We start from the raw sequence: 17,115 nt of genomic DNA on the forward strand, positions 1-17,115 counted from the left end.
TATAGTTTGTGAGAATCCAACTGCCTAATCAAAATTATAGTATATATTAACTGGTATTATATTATGATCATTGCTTCCTTGTTTGGCATGAGAACTATATATTTTTCTTTTTTGCTGAAGCAATTACACAAATTGACTAAACATACATTGAAACTGATTATTGTATAATGTTGAAGATGTTATTTCTGTGTGTACTGTGCAGAAGATGCTATTTTTTGTGTGTGATGTGGTCATTTATTTCAAAAAAGAGAAAAGATAAACAGATAAAATGCTAAACAAAATTCATTTTTACGTCTATGAATGAAATTCAAGAAAAAAAACGTATCTTGCATAAAACGTGAAAAAAAACTCACTTACTTATGCCTGCCATTGCTCGCTCAGGACGCCGCCATCTTACTGTGGTTAAACGTGCTCTGAATGGCCAGACGCGACTAGCCTTGATACATGTGTTCGTAGTGTTCACGATGTCAACACATCCCAATAGTTTTTAAGGCTGATCGAAGGTCTTGCGGTCGATCATTAAAATATCAGCCTTGATAACTGCGTAATGTGTATCTGTGGAAGAGAGCTATTTTTTGTGGGTGCTGAAATAAACAGCTAGGCCGGCTTCTTCTATTCGCAAATTCTGTTCTTAAATCCGTCTCTTGATTTTAATGACAATTGGAATAACAAAATAATTTTAAAAATCCCTCTGGTGATCAGGGATAATCACCTGAATCAGACACCTGGTTAAAATGGGAATGATTGGTTGCTAAAAATAAATGTAATAACAAACATAGTTATGGTTGGTTCATTATCATAAAATATATTAATGTATAAAACCATCAAATCATAACAAATGTCACAGTCATCCGTTTACGTCTTTTACTTAGAACCGAGAATGCAACAGTACAGACACCAAAAGTACGCATGCGCGTAAAAGGTTGGAACACACCACATCATCCCTCTCTTAAATTTAAAGCAGTATTTTTTTCAAAATAACCCGTTTCCCTCATAACAAAGTACTTTTTTAAAACAAAAAAACAAGTAGGTATGCAAACAACAATATGAACAGCAGCATGTATATTTACTTAGCTATTCAGATATCTGCTTGGTTTTTTACAAACACGGTCTGAGCGTCTCAGTAAAGGCGGGTCAGACGGAACCGATGGATACACTGGTACATCCCCAGTGACCTTGGGTGTGTTCACTTCATCACGTTCAGAGTGTGCATCGGGTTAAGATGTCTCAGTGTCTATTTCAGTCATTGCAGGTTAAGCTCTGGCACGCAGCTGATCTACATGACGCCGATGCACAGTGTCAGAGTCTCTTTCTTTGGCTTGATACGACACAGGTCCTGTTTCTTTATCCACTTGTCCAGGGATCCATTTGTTACCTCCTCCTGCTGTATTACGGAGATATACAAGTTCGTCCTTGTTGAAAGTGCGATCCTCTGCCGAGAAGTCATGGTGGTCTTTTTGTTGACACTGCTTTCTGCGAACCGTCTCTCTGATGCTAGGCTTCAGGAAGTCCAGCCAGGTGCAGACATGTTGGTGGAGAAATAAATCCGTTGGAGACTGACCCGCGGTGCAGTTGGGAGTGGTCCAGTACTGTAGCAGAAATAGTGAAAGTTTGTCCTCGATGCTGCAGGGCAGGCTGGCAAGTTTTTTCATTCCGGTCTTGAATGTTTGGACATATCTCTCTGCCAAGCCGTTTGTTGCTGGGTGCCCTGGTGCACTCGTTGTATGCCTGATGCCATTCTTTATCACGAAGTTTTGAAACTCTTCAGACGTGAAGGTTGTTGCATTAGCAGTTGTAAGTCACAATTTGCTCAGGAAGTCCATATGAAGCAAACAGTCTTTTCAGCATTGTCACTGTTGCTTGTGTTGTTATCTGTGACATGCGATAGACTTCCAACCACTTGGTGTATGAATCCACAACCACCATGAACATGCTGTTGAGGAAGGGGCCTGCAAAATCTATGTGCAGCCTCTTCCAGGCCTCACCAGGGAATTCCCATGGATGAAGTGGTACATGTTGTGGCATTTTCTGCTCGAATTGACATATTCCACATTCTTTGCAGATCTTTTCAATGTCCGAATCCAGATTGGGCCACCAAGTGTATTTGCGAGCTAGAGCCTTTGACTTCACAATCCTTTGGTGTCCGGAGTGGATATCTTTTAACACTACATTTCTAATTTTTGTAGATATGACGACTCTAGTTCCCCACAAAACGCAGTCTTGCTCCGTGGAAAGCTCATGTCTTTTAGTATAGTACACCTTTAACTCCTCCTCTGTGTGGGCTGGCCAACCTTGCATGACATGTTTGAAAACTCGAGACAAATCAGAGTCAGTGTGTGTTGCCCGTGCCATTTGTGTAGCGTTGAGTGGCGCTTCCTTGAAGTACCGTAATTACTCGAATATAACACGCAGATTTTTGCTATATAATTAATTCCAATAGTTGGGGGTGCGTGTTATAATCAATAACTAATTATTTTTTTTAATTTTTTTTTTTTTTTTTTTTTTTTTTGTGTCTTGTTACATGGCCCTTAGCCTGGTGCTTTTTCTTGCCAAATAAATTGAATTGAAATTGAATTGAATAAAATAAATTACAAATTTTCGATCGAAAAAAGCATTGTCAAACTCACTTTGACGCACGGATTTTACGTCATCTCGTAGAGCCGACGCACGGATTTTACGTCATCTCGTGAAGCCGACGCACGGATTTTACGTCATCTCGTAAAGCCGAGACCACCACTGCCCCCCTCTAGCCTCGTACCCGTCTCAGTTCACCCTCTCTCAGTTCAGTGTTATAATCAATAACTAAAATAAATTACAAATTTTCGATCGAAAAAAGCATTGTCAAACTCACTTTGACGCACGGATTTTACGTCATCTCGTAAAGCCAATCGGATGATGTGTTGTGGGAGGAAGAGGAAGTGGATGAAGGAAGCGTGGACGTTGATAGGATTCTCAACGAAGAGATGTATGAGAGGACAGACAAAGAGAGAGAGGAACTCTTCATTTGAAGGATTCTAATGAATAAATTTGTTTGAACAAAACAATCGTGAAACGAAGAAAAAAAGATAAGATTTCTGATTTTCGTCAGCGGGAAATTTTAGGTGCGCACTATATTCGAGTACTGCGTTTTTCCAGATTTTTTTGGCCCAAAATTACCTGCGTGTTATTTTCGAGTGCGCGTTATATTCGAGTAATTACGGTACTCTCTAAGCAATGCGTGTACCCTCTCTGAACTCACCATAGTCCCAACATCACTTGTCTCTGGTAATGGACAGCGTGACAGTCCATCGGCGTTGCTGTGCTCTGTAGATTTTTTGTCCACAATGTGATAGTCGTATGCTGCCAGTATTTTTGCCCATCTCTGAATGTGTGCAGCTGCCAGTATAGGAAGACTCTTATGTTCACCAAAAAGTGTCAGCAGGGAGCGGTGGTCAGTTGCAAGAGGGAAATGTCTCCCCCATAAATACTGATGGAACTTCTTGACCCCATAGATGAGCCCCAAAGCCTCCTTCTCAATTAGTGAATATTTTCTTTCTGCTGGGGACAGCGTGCGTGAAGCGTAGGCTATGGGCCTCTCCTCCCCATTTGACATGGTGTGTTGAATGACTGCCCCTATGCCATATGAAGAGGCATCACATGTTAATGTGAGGGGTAGGCTTGAATCGTAATGTGCCAATACCTGATGACTTGTTAAAAGTCTTTTACACTTCACAAATATTGCCTGCTCTTTAGTAGTCCATTTCCAGTTAAAACTTTCTCTAAGTAACCTGTGCAGAGGAGCAAGTACTGTGCTTTGCATTGGAACAAATTGTTACGTCCACGGGAGACGTCAAGGCGAGGTAGGAGGGATTAGGACCCATTCGTGGGGAAGCAGGTGAGGGCGAGGCAAATTGTGCTCATAACCAAAACTTTAATAACTTAGGAGGGACCTTACAAAATAACAAGGACTTGGGAAACAAAACTTGAAACCAAACCGGACTAAGGAAAACGTGGAATCGAGCAACAAGGTTACGTGGATGCATGGTAAGGGAACTTAGGCAGACGATCCGACAATGACATTAAACTCAGTGGCGTTTAAATAGACACATCAGGGACTAATTTCAAAACACGCGCATCTGCGCGAACTCAACGGCAAGGCAGGAGGGACAAACGAGAGTCGGGAAAATCAATAGCAGGCTACTACTAACACAAATTTGCCATAATAGTTAACAAGTCCCAAAAACGCTTGTAACTCTTTTACATTAGTTGGAGCTGGTGCTTCCTGTATGGCTCTGACCTTTTGTTTTGCTGGGTGGATGCCATGCTGGTCCAAAACGTGTCCCAGATATTCAATTTGTTCCTTGTCAAATTCACACTTTGAGCATTTTACTCGCAGACCATTTTCTTGCAGACGTTTCAGCACCTTTCCCAAGTTGCAGTTGTGTTCCTCTTTGGAGCGCCCGGTGATGAGCAAATCATCCAAGTAGACGACCACTGGTAAATCTTTCATAATATTCTCCATAATGCGCTGGAAAATGGAGGGGCAGAGCTGATACCAAAAGGAAGCCTATTGTAGACAAACAGTCCCTTGTATGTGTTGATAGTGGTGTACTTTTTTGATTCATCATCTAACAACACCTGCTGATATGCTGCGGCGAGACCTATTTTGGAAAATATTTTAACTCCACTGAGGGTCGCCAGTAGCTCTTCCAGACGTGGCAGCGGGTACATGTCTGTCTCGATGGCTTGGTTCACTGACACTCTGTAGTGTCCACACAACCGCATTGATGCTCCCTTTCCCTTCACGACTAACAATGGCATTTCCACTTCTTGATCCTCATATTTTACTTTGGCCATAGACTGTCCCGAAACCTGAATGCTCCCCCATTGTAAGCTTTAAGCTTCACCTTTGCGGGCTGTAAAGGCAAATGGGCAACATTTTGCTACAGGTTGCTTGTGAAATGACACTTCTTGCTGCTCCAGTGTCTATTTCCATGTCAAGAGACACCCCATCAATAGTGAATGTGGCCCTGTATAGCTCATCATTATCACTACTGACTCTCATGATGGCAAACTCTTCTTGTTCTGCCTCTACATTTGCAATCAAATATTTTGTGTCTTTGATCTGAAACTTCCTGCTCGGAGGTGCATTTTGGGACTGCTGTGTTTTTGTGCGACGTGCCTTCCTCAGGTGTCCTATTTTCCCACAGTTGTGACACTTTGATTCTTTGAAATAGCATTCATTGGCATTGTGATTTTTGTCCTTACATCTGTAGCATGCTTTAGTTTTGTCTGTCTTTACCTTGTGAAATGCTCCCGTGCCGACAAGTTCCCCATCACCTCCTCTTAGCTGTCGTGTGTCTCGGTCAGCAGTCTCCATATTAAGTGCAATTTCAAAAGCTTTTGCAAATGTGAGTCCATCCTCAGAAAGCAATCTTCTTTGGCACATTTCATTTTTGATTCCACTCACGAACCTGTCACGCCGAACAAAATTATCCCTAATAGGTTGGAATACACCACAGTTACATTACACTAAATTACAACCGTCTTGTGCAATAACCGAGGGAAAGATGTTAATGTATTCCACTGGGGTTTTTGAGTCACAACTTGCTGCCAGTTCGTTTTTTAAAATTACCAAACCAGCCATGGCTCGCTTTGAAGTTTTTTTTTTCAGATGCTTGCTTTGCTTTCAAGGCTATGTCGATTCTGCAGGTTTTTTTTGCAGATTATTGACTCGGTCACGCTATCTACAGTAAAAAATGCAACCCGTACCGGCCCGGTGCTCGTAGATATCTTTATGCAAGGGAAATGCAGCGAGAAAGACTGAGCGATGCTGTTTTCATAAGCACTTACTCTGAATTTTTCTCGTATCTCAAATTTCTCATATGTTGGGACACTCGTATGTCAAGTCATATTACTGTATTACTATCCAATTGCCGGTAGTCAACTGCCATGCGGGTACTGCCATCTTTTTTTCATACTGCTACGATGGGAGATGCAAAGGGGCTACTACTTTCCGTGATCACTTGTTCCTTCATTTATTCATTTTATGTACCGCTTATCTTCTCGAGGGTCACAAGGGGTGCTGGAGCCTATCCCAGCTAACTATGGGCCCCAGGTGGGGGACCTCCTGAACCAGTGGGCAGCCAATCACAGGACACAGAGAGCCAGACAAGCATTCACTCACATTCATAGTTAGGGGCAATTTAGAGTGTTCAACCAACGTATCCTGCATGTTTTTTTGGATGAGGGAGGAGAACCGGAGAAAACCCGCGCAACACAAACTCCACACAGTCAGGACTGACCTGGGATCGAACTCTCAACCGCATAAATGTGAGGCCGATGCGCTTCTTCTTCTTCTTTTTTCACCTCAGGCGCCTGAGGATTACCCTCAGCAGCGCTAGAGCTGCCACTGGAACACGGATAAGTTCATCCAGGGAGTTGCCCAAGCCGCGATGGTAGCGTTCGGTCATTAAGGCCGGGCAGCGGAGCCATAAGTGTTCAGACGACTCTGTTTCCTCGTCGCACAGGCGGCAGCGATCCGAGTTGGATTTCCCCACAAGGTGGAGCCAACGGCGGAGCAGGGGGTGGTGTCCACTGCGGAAACGAATCAGGTCTGTGCGGTCTCCTTTCGGTAGGGCAAGTTCTTCCTCTGTGACTTTTGTAGTGTAGGTCTGCAAAAGGCGGGGGTGGGAGAGGGGGGGGGAGCGATCTTCACGTTGGATGATGGCACGTCTTGTGGCTGCGTCCGGGGGGGTATTGGTTTGGTCATCTAACGAGCCAAGTTTAGCTAGGGCATCAGCCAGGTCGTTTCCGCATATGTTGCAGTGGCCCGGGATCCACAGTAGCTGCAGTCGCTTAGGCGGAGGGAAAAGGGCGATGTCACCCTGAAGTCTCCGAATGACGGGGTCTTGCGTATGGGGGTTTCCCATAGCTTGGACCAGCGATTTGCAGTCACTGAGGATAATTGATGTCTGCCAGTCTGCTGTTTCCCTCAGCCAGGAGAGTGCCTCGGTCAGTGCCACTTTTTCAGAGTGGTAGGAGCTGCTGCGGCTGCCAGTGGCACCATGCCATTGGTGGATGATTGCACTCTCCTTAATGACGACAAAACCTGCACCACCGTCCGCAGTGCCTTCTTTGGTGGATCCATCTGTGAAGATCTGTAGGTCCGGTTTACCCATGCTTCTGATGAGCTCTTCTGCCTTATCTCTTTGGGTGATGGTCGGTATGTGTTTAGAGACTGCGGTAAAGGCGGTTTGGATGGGGGGGGGGGGGTAATAGCCAGGGTGGGCAGGGATGGGAAGAGTATGTGCAAGGGGTATGGAGTTCGAGAGCGGTAAGACGGGGAAGGGTCGATGATCGCCAGTCTGGCTTCTTTTGCAAACGCATTTTAACGTTTTCATGGAGGAGGCGGTGTCGGGGATCAGAAGGAGGCAGCTGGTTCCAGGCATCCGCCTTAAGAAGTGCTTGTAACTTGAGGCGGGATGAGAGGGGTGTGAGATGTGCCTCATGTAGGACTGCTTCGGTGGGGGTAGACCTGAGGTGGTGAGTTATGGCGCGGGCTGCTTCCAGTTGGGCGGTTTCAAGGGATTTGAGGTGAGTTTGGGCCAGCCAGGGGGCCCATGCCGGTGCTGCGTACTCCGCAAGACTTCTCTGGGTGGCAATATACACTGTTCTAAGGTCGTTTGGTTGCCAACCCCAGGATGTGCCACTGAGTTTGCGGAGGAGGTTCGTTCTTTTGGACATGGTTTGGCGGACTTTTTTCGCTTGCTCTGCAAACGTGAGTTGTCGGTCAAAAGATACGCCAAGAAAAGTGGGGGTGGGGTTATGCTTGAGGGTGGCGCCATTTATTAAGATCTTTGGTTGCCATTTGGCCTCAGCTGAGTCCAGGCTAAAAAATGACGCCTCACACTTGGTGGTGTTAAGGTTTAGGTGTGCCTCGGAACTCCACCTCCAGACTTTTTCAACCTCCGCTTGAAGTCTGCTTTCCACTTCCTCTTTGTTCCTACCCCGACAAGCAAGAGCCAAATCGTCTGCATAGGCGCTGACCAGGGTGGAGTCGTTGAACTTGTCGAGGAGGTCATTAATGTAGATGATGAATAAGAGGGGTGACAGGACCGAGCCTTGGGGGAGCCCTTCTTTGAAGGTTCTGCTCCTGCCGGTGGTATTGTTGATCCTGACCCTGGCTGTGCGATTTGTGAGCCAGTTGGCGATCCATCTGATGAAGCGGTAGGGGACCCCCAGGTCTGCCATTTTTTGTAAGAGACCTGTTCTCCATACCTGGTCGAATGCCTTGCTGAAGTCAAAGAATGTTGCAAGCGTGCGTTGCCGTTGAGTCGACTGGAAGCCATCAGAGATGAACTGCGACAGTCGCAGGGCCTGGTCCGTCGTGCTTCTTCCCTTTCGAAAACCGGCTTGCCAGTGGCTGAGAAGCTGTTTATCTTCCAACCACCAGGCGAGACGGTTCACGATGAGCCTTTCCATTGTTTTGCTAAGCGTAGAGGTGAGGGCGATGGGTCTGTAGTTCCCAACGTCCTTTGGTGACTTCCCTTTTTTGAGGAAAGGGATGATGGTGGCCACTCGCCAAGCTTGTGGACACCAGCCCTCTAGCCAGCTGGTGTTGACGATATGGAGTAGTTCGGGAAGGATGTTTGCCGGAAGATTTTTTAGAAGGTCCGGGGCTATGTCGTCGGGTCCAGCTGCCTTACCCGCTTTAAGTTGGGACAGCGCTGTCTGCAGTTCAGCATCGGTGAACGGGAGCTCGAGGACTTGTCGCGGTGAGCCGAGCAGTCTGCGGGTAGCTGTACGTAGAGAACGCACTGCTCGTCTGCTCCGCTTGTCACTCTTGCGTCCGCTGACCGAGGCATATTCCCTGATAAATGCTGTTGCTTTGGCTCGGTCACTCACGTACTCCTTGTTCTTGTAGACCAGGGACTCGCCAGATTGTTGTGTTTTGGTGCCTGAGAGGGATTTTACTAAGGACCAGGCTTGTCCCGTAGATCTTGTCTCGGCAATCTTGGTGAGGTGTAAGCGCCATGCGTTCCTTTTCGCTTCAGTGGTTTTTTGTTTGATCTGTTGACAGAGTGCTATCCATTCTTTCCTATTTTGTTGGAGGTCTCGACGTAGTCGATTCCTTTCGCGGATGAGGTCCTTCAGGTCCTGTGTCAACCATGGGAGCTCCTTCTGGCGGATAACTTTGACCGGTATTGTAAGTGCTGCTGCCTCTTTCATGTGTTGCACTAGGAGGGAGAGTTTTTCCGGGGCTGTGGCTGCTGCGGAGATTACGGGTAGGCAATCCATGAGGATGGTACGATACCTCTTCCAGTCAGCTTTCGAGAAGTTGGGTCATACTCTTCTTTGTTGGCATTCGACACGGAGAGCACGGTTCCACCTAATCAGAATCGGTCTGTGGTCAGAGGTCATCTCGTCGATGGGTTCCCATTGCAGATGTTCGGCCGTGGTGGGGTCAGTGATCGTTAGGTCGGGGGCACTCATGCCTGCTCCTTGTTGGTATCTGGCAGTCCGTGTCCACACGCCGTCATTAAGGAGAGTTAGGTCATGGTCATCGACCCATTGATGGATTGCGTTACCCCTGGGATCTGTCTTGGCAAGTATATCCCAGGTCGGGTGGTGCGCGTTGAAATCCCCGCAGATCAGGCCATGCTCCGTGGGGAGCGAGTTTAACCAGGAGAAATCTTGGGGGGCAGGACAATAATCCGATGTCGCCGGGGGGATGTAGGCGTTGACCAGTGAGAGGTGCCGCCTGCGGGCGATGGGAATGTGGATATGCTGGAGTTCGAGGGGGCCTGATAGGGACGCTGGAAGGATGGAGTAGGGGATGCCGCATCTCAGGTAGACAAGGAGACCCCCGCCTCGTCGCTGTTTTGTGCCTGAGCCCTCACGGTCTTGGCGAATCACGTTATAACCGTCGAGCTGAGGCGTCGGGTCTTCGAGTCCCAGTTTTGTTTCCTGGAGGAGGAGGAGGTCAATTTTTAGACGTGCCGTCACCTCTTTCAGTTCGGTAGTCTTGGTCGCCAGGTAGTCACAGTTCCATTGAAGGATGGTGAGACCGGCTTTCCGTGCCTCCGGTAGATCGGCAATCCTATCTGTGGGTTGTTGAGGGTGGGAGGGTTTCAGGTTCAGACAGCTCTGGCAGCACCAGTTATTGTTCCTGCGAAGTATGGTTAAAGCGTGTCTGGTTTCAGGGGCACATTTGAGGTGGAATCCACGTTTGCAGGATCTACATGTCAGGGGAGAGCGTGAAACGATTAATTTGTTATAACAGGTGGGGCAGTTTGCGTTTATAGGTTGGTGTGTTGTTATGGCTGTTTGGTGTGTGGAGGATTGTTGTGTCGGGGGTGGTGAGCAGGTCGGGCATAGCCAGTTTGCATTAATTTGGGAGCGAGGTAGTCCAGAGCAAGAGCGGTGGGATTTGTTGGGGCAGTTCGAGCAGGGGATGGGGGAGATGGTAGGGGAGAAGGAGATTTTGCAGACACAGCATTTTTCTTTCGGTCCCACGTAGGCTGTGCGCGGAAGTGACGGCACGACGGCATTTCCGGAACAGGATCCGCAGAGAAAGCCTTGATGACTCTTTATCTGGGTTCGGGTCAGGCCGCTACAGGTCCTGTGGAAATTTCGTCGGCAAGCGTTGCAGACCAGTGGGGTGAAGTCACGACGGATCGTCTTAGAGCATCCCGGGCAGGTAGGTCCCGGGTTCTCCTCGACGTCGCCTGCCCTTAGGAGGAGTAACCGGAGGTGTGGGGCAGGGCGGACGTCTCCGGCTGGATGAAAAACATAGGGCGCCATGTTCCTGGGTGGCATCTCTGGGTGGTTGTGTTGGATTCGCAGGCCGCGGCGGGCGGCCTCTCGGGAGACACCTCGTGAAGGTTCCAACTGTTGTCTCCCAAGGCCGATGCGCTTACCACTTGACCGCCAGGCTGGCTGTTCTTGTTTTTTTGCACGAGCCGGACAATGCTACCCTGAGATTTACATCAGGGAATTAAATGAAAGCAACAATGTGCATAGGTTGATTTTTCATAGAGTGAAGGAGGAGACAAGGTTCCAAAAATATGCAATTGCTTTATTGTCCTGCGCTTACCACTTGACCGCCAGGCTGGCTGTTCTTGTTTTTGCACGAGCCGGACAATGCTACCCTGAGATTTACATCAGGGAATTAAATGAAAGCAACAATGTGCATAGGTTGATTTTTCATAGAGTGAAGGAGGAGACAAGGTTCCAAAAATATGCAATTGCTTTATTGTCCAAAAATATTCTGAACACATGGAGTTTCATATAGAAAAATAACTATTTACAGGAAAATAATATATGAATATTCATTGAAATATCACTTAAAGTTTGATTTTTGTAAGGATACTATACAGCTATACAGTTTTTGGATTTTTACAATTGTCCATCATGGACACCAGGTCACCCCAGTGGGATCCTCCACACCACAGCATTGTGGTGTTGTTGTCTGAGCGTTTCTAATTTCATCTTGTGCTTTGGGTCCAAGTAGTCAGCCTTATTGCTGACTGATGCTTCAGCCATTACATGCATCTCATGAGCCACTTGTGCAAGTGCAGCCTACAGAAAACAACACGACAACTCTACTTAGTTTGACCGACTTAGACTCTACTCTAAGCATTCTAGTAAGAGAGAACCTGGTCTATTGAAACACAAAATTAAATTCACAAATGGAAGAGTGAGTTGCATACCTTTTTCTGAGTGGAGACTTTTTCTTCTTGCTGAGTTTATGGATGTCATCCCCTGTTTTGCTGTGCCATGAGGCAGGGATCATATCCGGTTCAACATTCTGACAAACGATAGAAAGAGAACGATCTTAATTTACCGTATTTTCCAGATTCTAAGTTGCATTTTATTCATTTTCATGCTGGGTCTTTGATGACTAGTCAAATGTGACTTGTAATGTTTGTTTTTCTCTCGGACCTCCGACTGCTGTTGTTTTTTTAACGCTATTGTTATCTGAAAGCTGTTATGTTAACAGATGCCAATTTAACCTATTAATCTCATTTTACTATTGTTACTATAACTTATGTTTATTCTTGGGTTGTGATAAAATACTGCCCTCCCAAAAATGTGACATATACTCCATTGCGTCTTATATATATTATTTCTTTCTATTGTGCACTTATACTCAGGGACAATTTATATTCCTAAAAATGCGGCATTTACTGTATGAGTTTAGATGAATGTCATGATGAATAATGATTGAAAAAAGTGCAATTATTTTACGAGTGCTCCGATTAAAGTGCACCGTAGAATACAAAATTCGAAAATGTGGGTTTGAAACTGTGAAACAAGCAAGAAAGCTGCTAACATTGTCAAAATCCGACTTACTTTCTCTACGCTGCAGCGGTGCGCCGCCATTTCCAGGGTGAAGTCCTGGTAGCATTTGTCAACTGCCATCACACATTCATTGATGGCGCTGGCATGGCTGTGACCTTTTCTGCAGTAACTGTCTCCTAGTTGGATGAGTAGCTTCACGCCGTCTTCCATTCGCTGCAGGGGAGCCAACAAAAGTTTTTGCACGGTTGCATCCAAACCCTTAGATGAGGGTGTAAAACAAAACCTACCTTGGAAATGATGTCAAAGTCCTCCAGCTCCTTCAACACTTCCAGCCTGTAGTGGAAACTTAAGCCAGCGGGGCATTGTATGGACAGGTAAAGCTCTAATGTGACTTTCAGATTCTCCTGTGCCTAAAGACAAACAAATTTGTTACGTTTTGGCAAAGACACAGCGAGACACAATTTTTTCTAAGTTTTCCAACCATCACCTCTTTAGCCCGGCGTTCAAACGCCACATATTGCTGACACTGTTCGAGTCGCTGCTTCTTAATGGCCCAGAGGTTGAGGACACGGTTTTCTCTCTCTCTCAGGTCATTGCAGATGTCTTTGAAAAAAGAAATAACAACACTGTTACCGATTTATTGTGTTAGAAAAGAAAAGAAACATAAAAGTGCATCTTTGGCAAGCTCTTTGAGGTGTCATCCTTAGAGAATTAGCGAAAATGTAAACGTTAGCATACCTTGCTGTAGGCTATAGATTACTCCAGTTCATTTGATTTTATTCTCCAAACTGACCTGTAACACACTGCTCTTCATCAGGACTCATAATCCCCATGGAAGCACTGTTCCTCTCCATGTACTGGTGGAGGGTGTCAGCAATTCCTCTGGCCAGAGTGCATGCCTGAATGACAGAGAGCAAAATCTGCGATTAGAAATGTAACAAAGGAATCCTGCTTACAACTTCCATGGTGTCATTTATCACGTGTATAGGATATATACAGTATACCCTTGTTTTTCGCTGGGGTTACATTCCAAAAAGAACCCGTGATAGGCAAAATCCATGAAGTAGAATCATTTTTTTTAATTTTTCAAAAAATATTATGATACAATTAAATACTCTATTATACATACAACAAAGAACAAACCAATTTACAGGCTCACTCATTTGTTTCACAAAGTACTGTACTTTAGAAACATTTTTTTCAACAAATAACTTCTGTACTGCACTATCAAATCATAATTTTAATTATCAATGTGAAAAAAAGCCAGAAGGAAGATTCATTAATTTCGTAATGCCGAACTACAGCCGTATAGCTTTTACCTTCCCTTAGCATGTCCAAAAGTTTAACTTCATCTGCGATAGATAGCATCTTCCGCTGCGTTTCGAGCCCTGCCGCAGGGGCTTTTGTAGCTTCAGAGCGTTTTGTCAGCATTACGGGTTTTAGAGAATCTCGAAATTGCAAGAGAATTTGCACGCACGTAATGTAAATTTGGCAAGCTGTTTTACGTACGTGTACATATTAAACTGCAACGTTATTGACGCACAGATAGAGAAGAAGCGGAGTGACTTTTTAGCCAATCAGAATTCAGAACACAATGAACGATGCAAATCCGTGAAGTAGCGAATCCGTGAAAAGTAAACCGCGTTATAGTGAGGGATCACTGTATATGTATTTGTAGATACATGTATGTTATACCTTAAGGAAAACGTCCTTCTGCGTCAGGTGTTTACCGCTCATGCAGGTCAGATGATCCATCTGAGAGTTGGAATCAAATGCATTTCCTGCTTTGCACCAGTCATCCTCCCTCTTATACTCCTCCTCCAGGTTTTCCAACATACGGCGCACCTGCAAGATGGAAATAAGAATGATCATGAGTATCATGGGAGTGTAGCTTTTACGTCCCATTATCTAACCAGTTAAGGGATAAACACTTTTTCAAAATGTATTAAAATGTGGATAGCTATCTGTGCACGATTCAGTTGTAAATACATTTCAAATTTTTCTGACCTGTGTTGATGTCTTGTAGAAGGCCACAGAAGTGAGGACCAGCTTCCTTTTATCATCTGTTTTGCGCAAGAGCTGAATCCAGTTGCTTGCTGTGCTCTCAGCACACTCTCTTAACAAGTTTAAAGGGGTCTCCCATGGTAGAGACCCCCGGCCTTCTGCGGAACCACCAGGAAGCTCTGGTTGGTACTCTATGGACAGAAAATAGAACAAAAAATAAATAAATGATGGACACAAAGTAATTTGAGTAAGCAGTGATTCCTAACTGTAATGTTATGAAAGATAACGAAGAACATTAACTTAAGAAATTAGAGGATTACTTTTGACTAAGGTATCTTCACTTATCCCTCCCTTTGCTATGAAAATAACGATTAATAATACTAAAACGATTGCTTATACCACAATAAACATCTTTCACATTTTGCATACCAATGGAGCAGTTTAATTGCTACATAGACAACAATGACGTTCACGTTCTGAAGTTGGGATTTAAACTAACTGCAAAAAAAAATGCACAAGCGCCGGTAAGAAACTCACATCAAAGAAGGAAGAAAATATTAGTGCATATTAAATTGTAATGCAACGACAATGCAGTGTAATCTCTTTTTGCAAATGCTTCTTTCGACTCGACAAAACAGAATCATGCATTTCAGTTAAGCATAACTGCCGCGACTCCAAATCATGAAGATGATGAAAACGAGTTAAAAAATCCTTCAAATTACGTCATAAGTTTATCATGAAATTGTTACTACTTTTCCGCAATTTAGCACAACTTAAATCGAACATGATATGAAGCACCCAATCCATGTGTAATAACTTTGCAGTTTACATAACTGTTAATATATCCATAACAGCAATAGACGGCGGAGCCCAGGGTAAAACACGTGTAGCTCTTTATTGCCAACTCTCCAACAACACACACACACACACACAAACCGGACACACAACACTACTACGTCCGGGTTACGCTGTGCTACCCCACGGCTCCAGGTGGCGTGGTTAAACACTCTTCCATAACCCGAGGCAACTATCATTATCAATATATTACACCATGTATAATCGTTTTCCGTTCTGCATCCCTCTTTCGCTTGGAAAGGAAAGTAGCATTGAACGTTAGAATATAATATAATTACCTTGCAGCAGCATTTCGGGCTTTGCAGCAACTTCAGATCCGAGGTGCTCCATGGTTGATTTCTTTTTCCTGGTCGTTTCTTCCGAATAACCTGGTGAGCTCACTTGCAGCATCTGACTGATTTCATTCTTGGGTTGGAATCTGTACATATAAACGCAGATGGCATGAAAGAGCAGCCCAGTGACGTCACATCTGTGATCTCCTATTCTATCTTGGCCCCGCCCCTTAGGAGCTCATAGAGATGAAAGAGCATCATACCTAAAAGAATCTTGTTGAGCAATTCAAAAAATAACTGAATTTTAGTTTACTGCTGTTTGATAGAAACCAAAAGTACAAAAGTGTATTGAATTCACCTTAAAAATAATAATGTCTTGACCGTTTTTCAAATGAATTTACTCTTGGGGTTGTTTTTAATATTTTTGTACAAGTGCATTTTCTGATTATTTTATGTCTAGGGTTGTTTTATGATTAATAATTTTATAATTTTGTTTCCACTGGCGATCAGGCTGAGAAAAAAGGAAGAAAAAATAAATAAAAGAACCACCCCAGAAAATATTTTTTTCGAAAAATAATTAATTCCAAAACGTAATTAAAAAAAAAAACTAACTCGAATAACTGAGTTTTCAAAAAATAATTAAAAAACAACAAAACCAAAATAAATACATTTGAAAAACGGTCCGGGCTGATTTTCTTTTTAAGGTGAATGCAATACGTACTTTTCGGCTCTATCCAACGAAAGGAAACTGAAATTCAGTTATTTTTTGAATTACTCCACAAGATTATTTTAGATAGGATGCTCTTTCATCTATCAAAGGTAAATATGTACTGTACGTTTAACTTGAGTTTCCGATTATCCTATTGGTCAGATCCTGAGGAGGCGGGACCGAGATAGAATTGGAGATCACAGAGGTGACGTCACTGGGAAGCTCTTTCATGTCATCTGCGTTTAAATGTACAGATTCCAACCCAAAAATGAAATCAGTCAGATGCTGCAAGTGAGCTCACCAGGTTATTCGGAAGAAACGATCAGGAAAAAGAAATCAACCATGGAGCACCTCGCATCTGAAGTTGCTGCAAAGCCCGAAATGCTGCTACAAGGTAATTATATTATATTCTAACGTTCGTTGCTACTTTCCTTTCCAAGCGAAAGAGGGATGCAGACGATTATACATGGTTTGGGGCGCTTCATATAATGTTCGTTTTAAGTCGTGCTAAATTGCTGAAAAGTAGTAACAATTTCCTGATTAACTTATGACATTGTTTGAAGGATTTTTTTAACTCGTTTTCAGCATCTTCTTGATTTGGAGTCACGGCAGTCGTGTTTAACTGAAATGCTTTGTCGAGTGACTCGAGTCCAACATAACATTTGCAAAAACAGTTTACACTGCGTTGTCGTTGCATTGCATTTTAGACGTTAATGTACAAAAATATTTTCTTCCTGCTTTGATGTGGGTGGCTGATCAGCGATTTTGCATTTTTTGCAGTTAGCTAAAATTCCAACTTTAGAAGGAAGGATAACTTTAACTGCCCCATTTGTATGCGAAATGTGAAATATGTTTATTGTGGTATATTGTTATCATGCTCTCCCTAAATACATATGATAATGCTAGTAGTCACAGCAAAATATGAATTTGTGAATATCAACTTTAGTGTAGTAAAAACCTGCCAAATATTGGAAGAACTGCAATCTTGTG

General features: G+C 44.1%; 2 protein-coding genes across 3 annotated transcripts in view; one reads left to right on the plus strand and one right to left on the minus strand.

Moving 5' to 3' along the window:
• Positions 1–17,115, plus strand: part of LOC144092932 (uncharacterized) — a 47,321-nt gene that overhangs the window by 7,761 nt on the left and 22,445 nt on the right. The gene's annotated exons all lie outside the window — the stretch shown is intronic.
• On the minus strand, positions 5,960–15,563 carry LOC144092933 (triple functional domain protein-like). Of its 2 annotated transcripts, XM_077626108.1 has the most exons (9): positions 15,423–15,563; positions 14,293–14,480; positions 13,981–14,130; positions 13,079–13,184; positions 12,773–12,888; positions 12,573–12,695; positions 12,337–12,498; positions 11,694–11,791; positions 11,213–11,562 (listed from the first exon to the last, which is right to left on the minus strand). In XM_077626108.1, the coding sequence occupies exons 1-9, from the start codon at positions 15,532–15,534 to the stop codon at positions 11,526–11,528; spliced, it is 1,092 nt and encodes a 363-aa protein (XP_077482234.1). In that variant the 5' UTR covers positions 15,535–15,563; the 3' UTR covers positions 11,213–11,525. The 2 variants fall into 2 exon arrangements, with proteins under 2 accessions (XP_077482233.1, XP_077482234.1); XM_077626107.1 differs by lacking the exons at positions 11,213–11,562; positions 11,694–11,791 and adding an exon at positions 5,960–6,237 and having other exon boundaries at positions 12,351–12,498.

The sequence above is a fragment of the Stigmatopora argus genome, chromosome 18, assembly GCF_051989625.1.
Source record: "Stigmatopora argus isolate UIUO_Sarg chromosome 18, RoL_Sarg_1.0, whole genome shotgun sequence".
Taxonomy (NCBI): domain Eukaryota; kingdom Metazoa; phylum Chordata; class Actinopteri; order Syngnathiformes; family Syngnathidae; genus Stigmatopora; species Stigmatopora argus.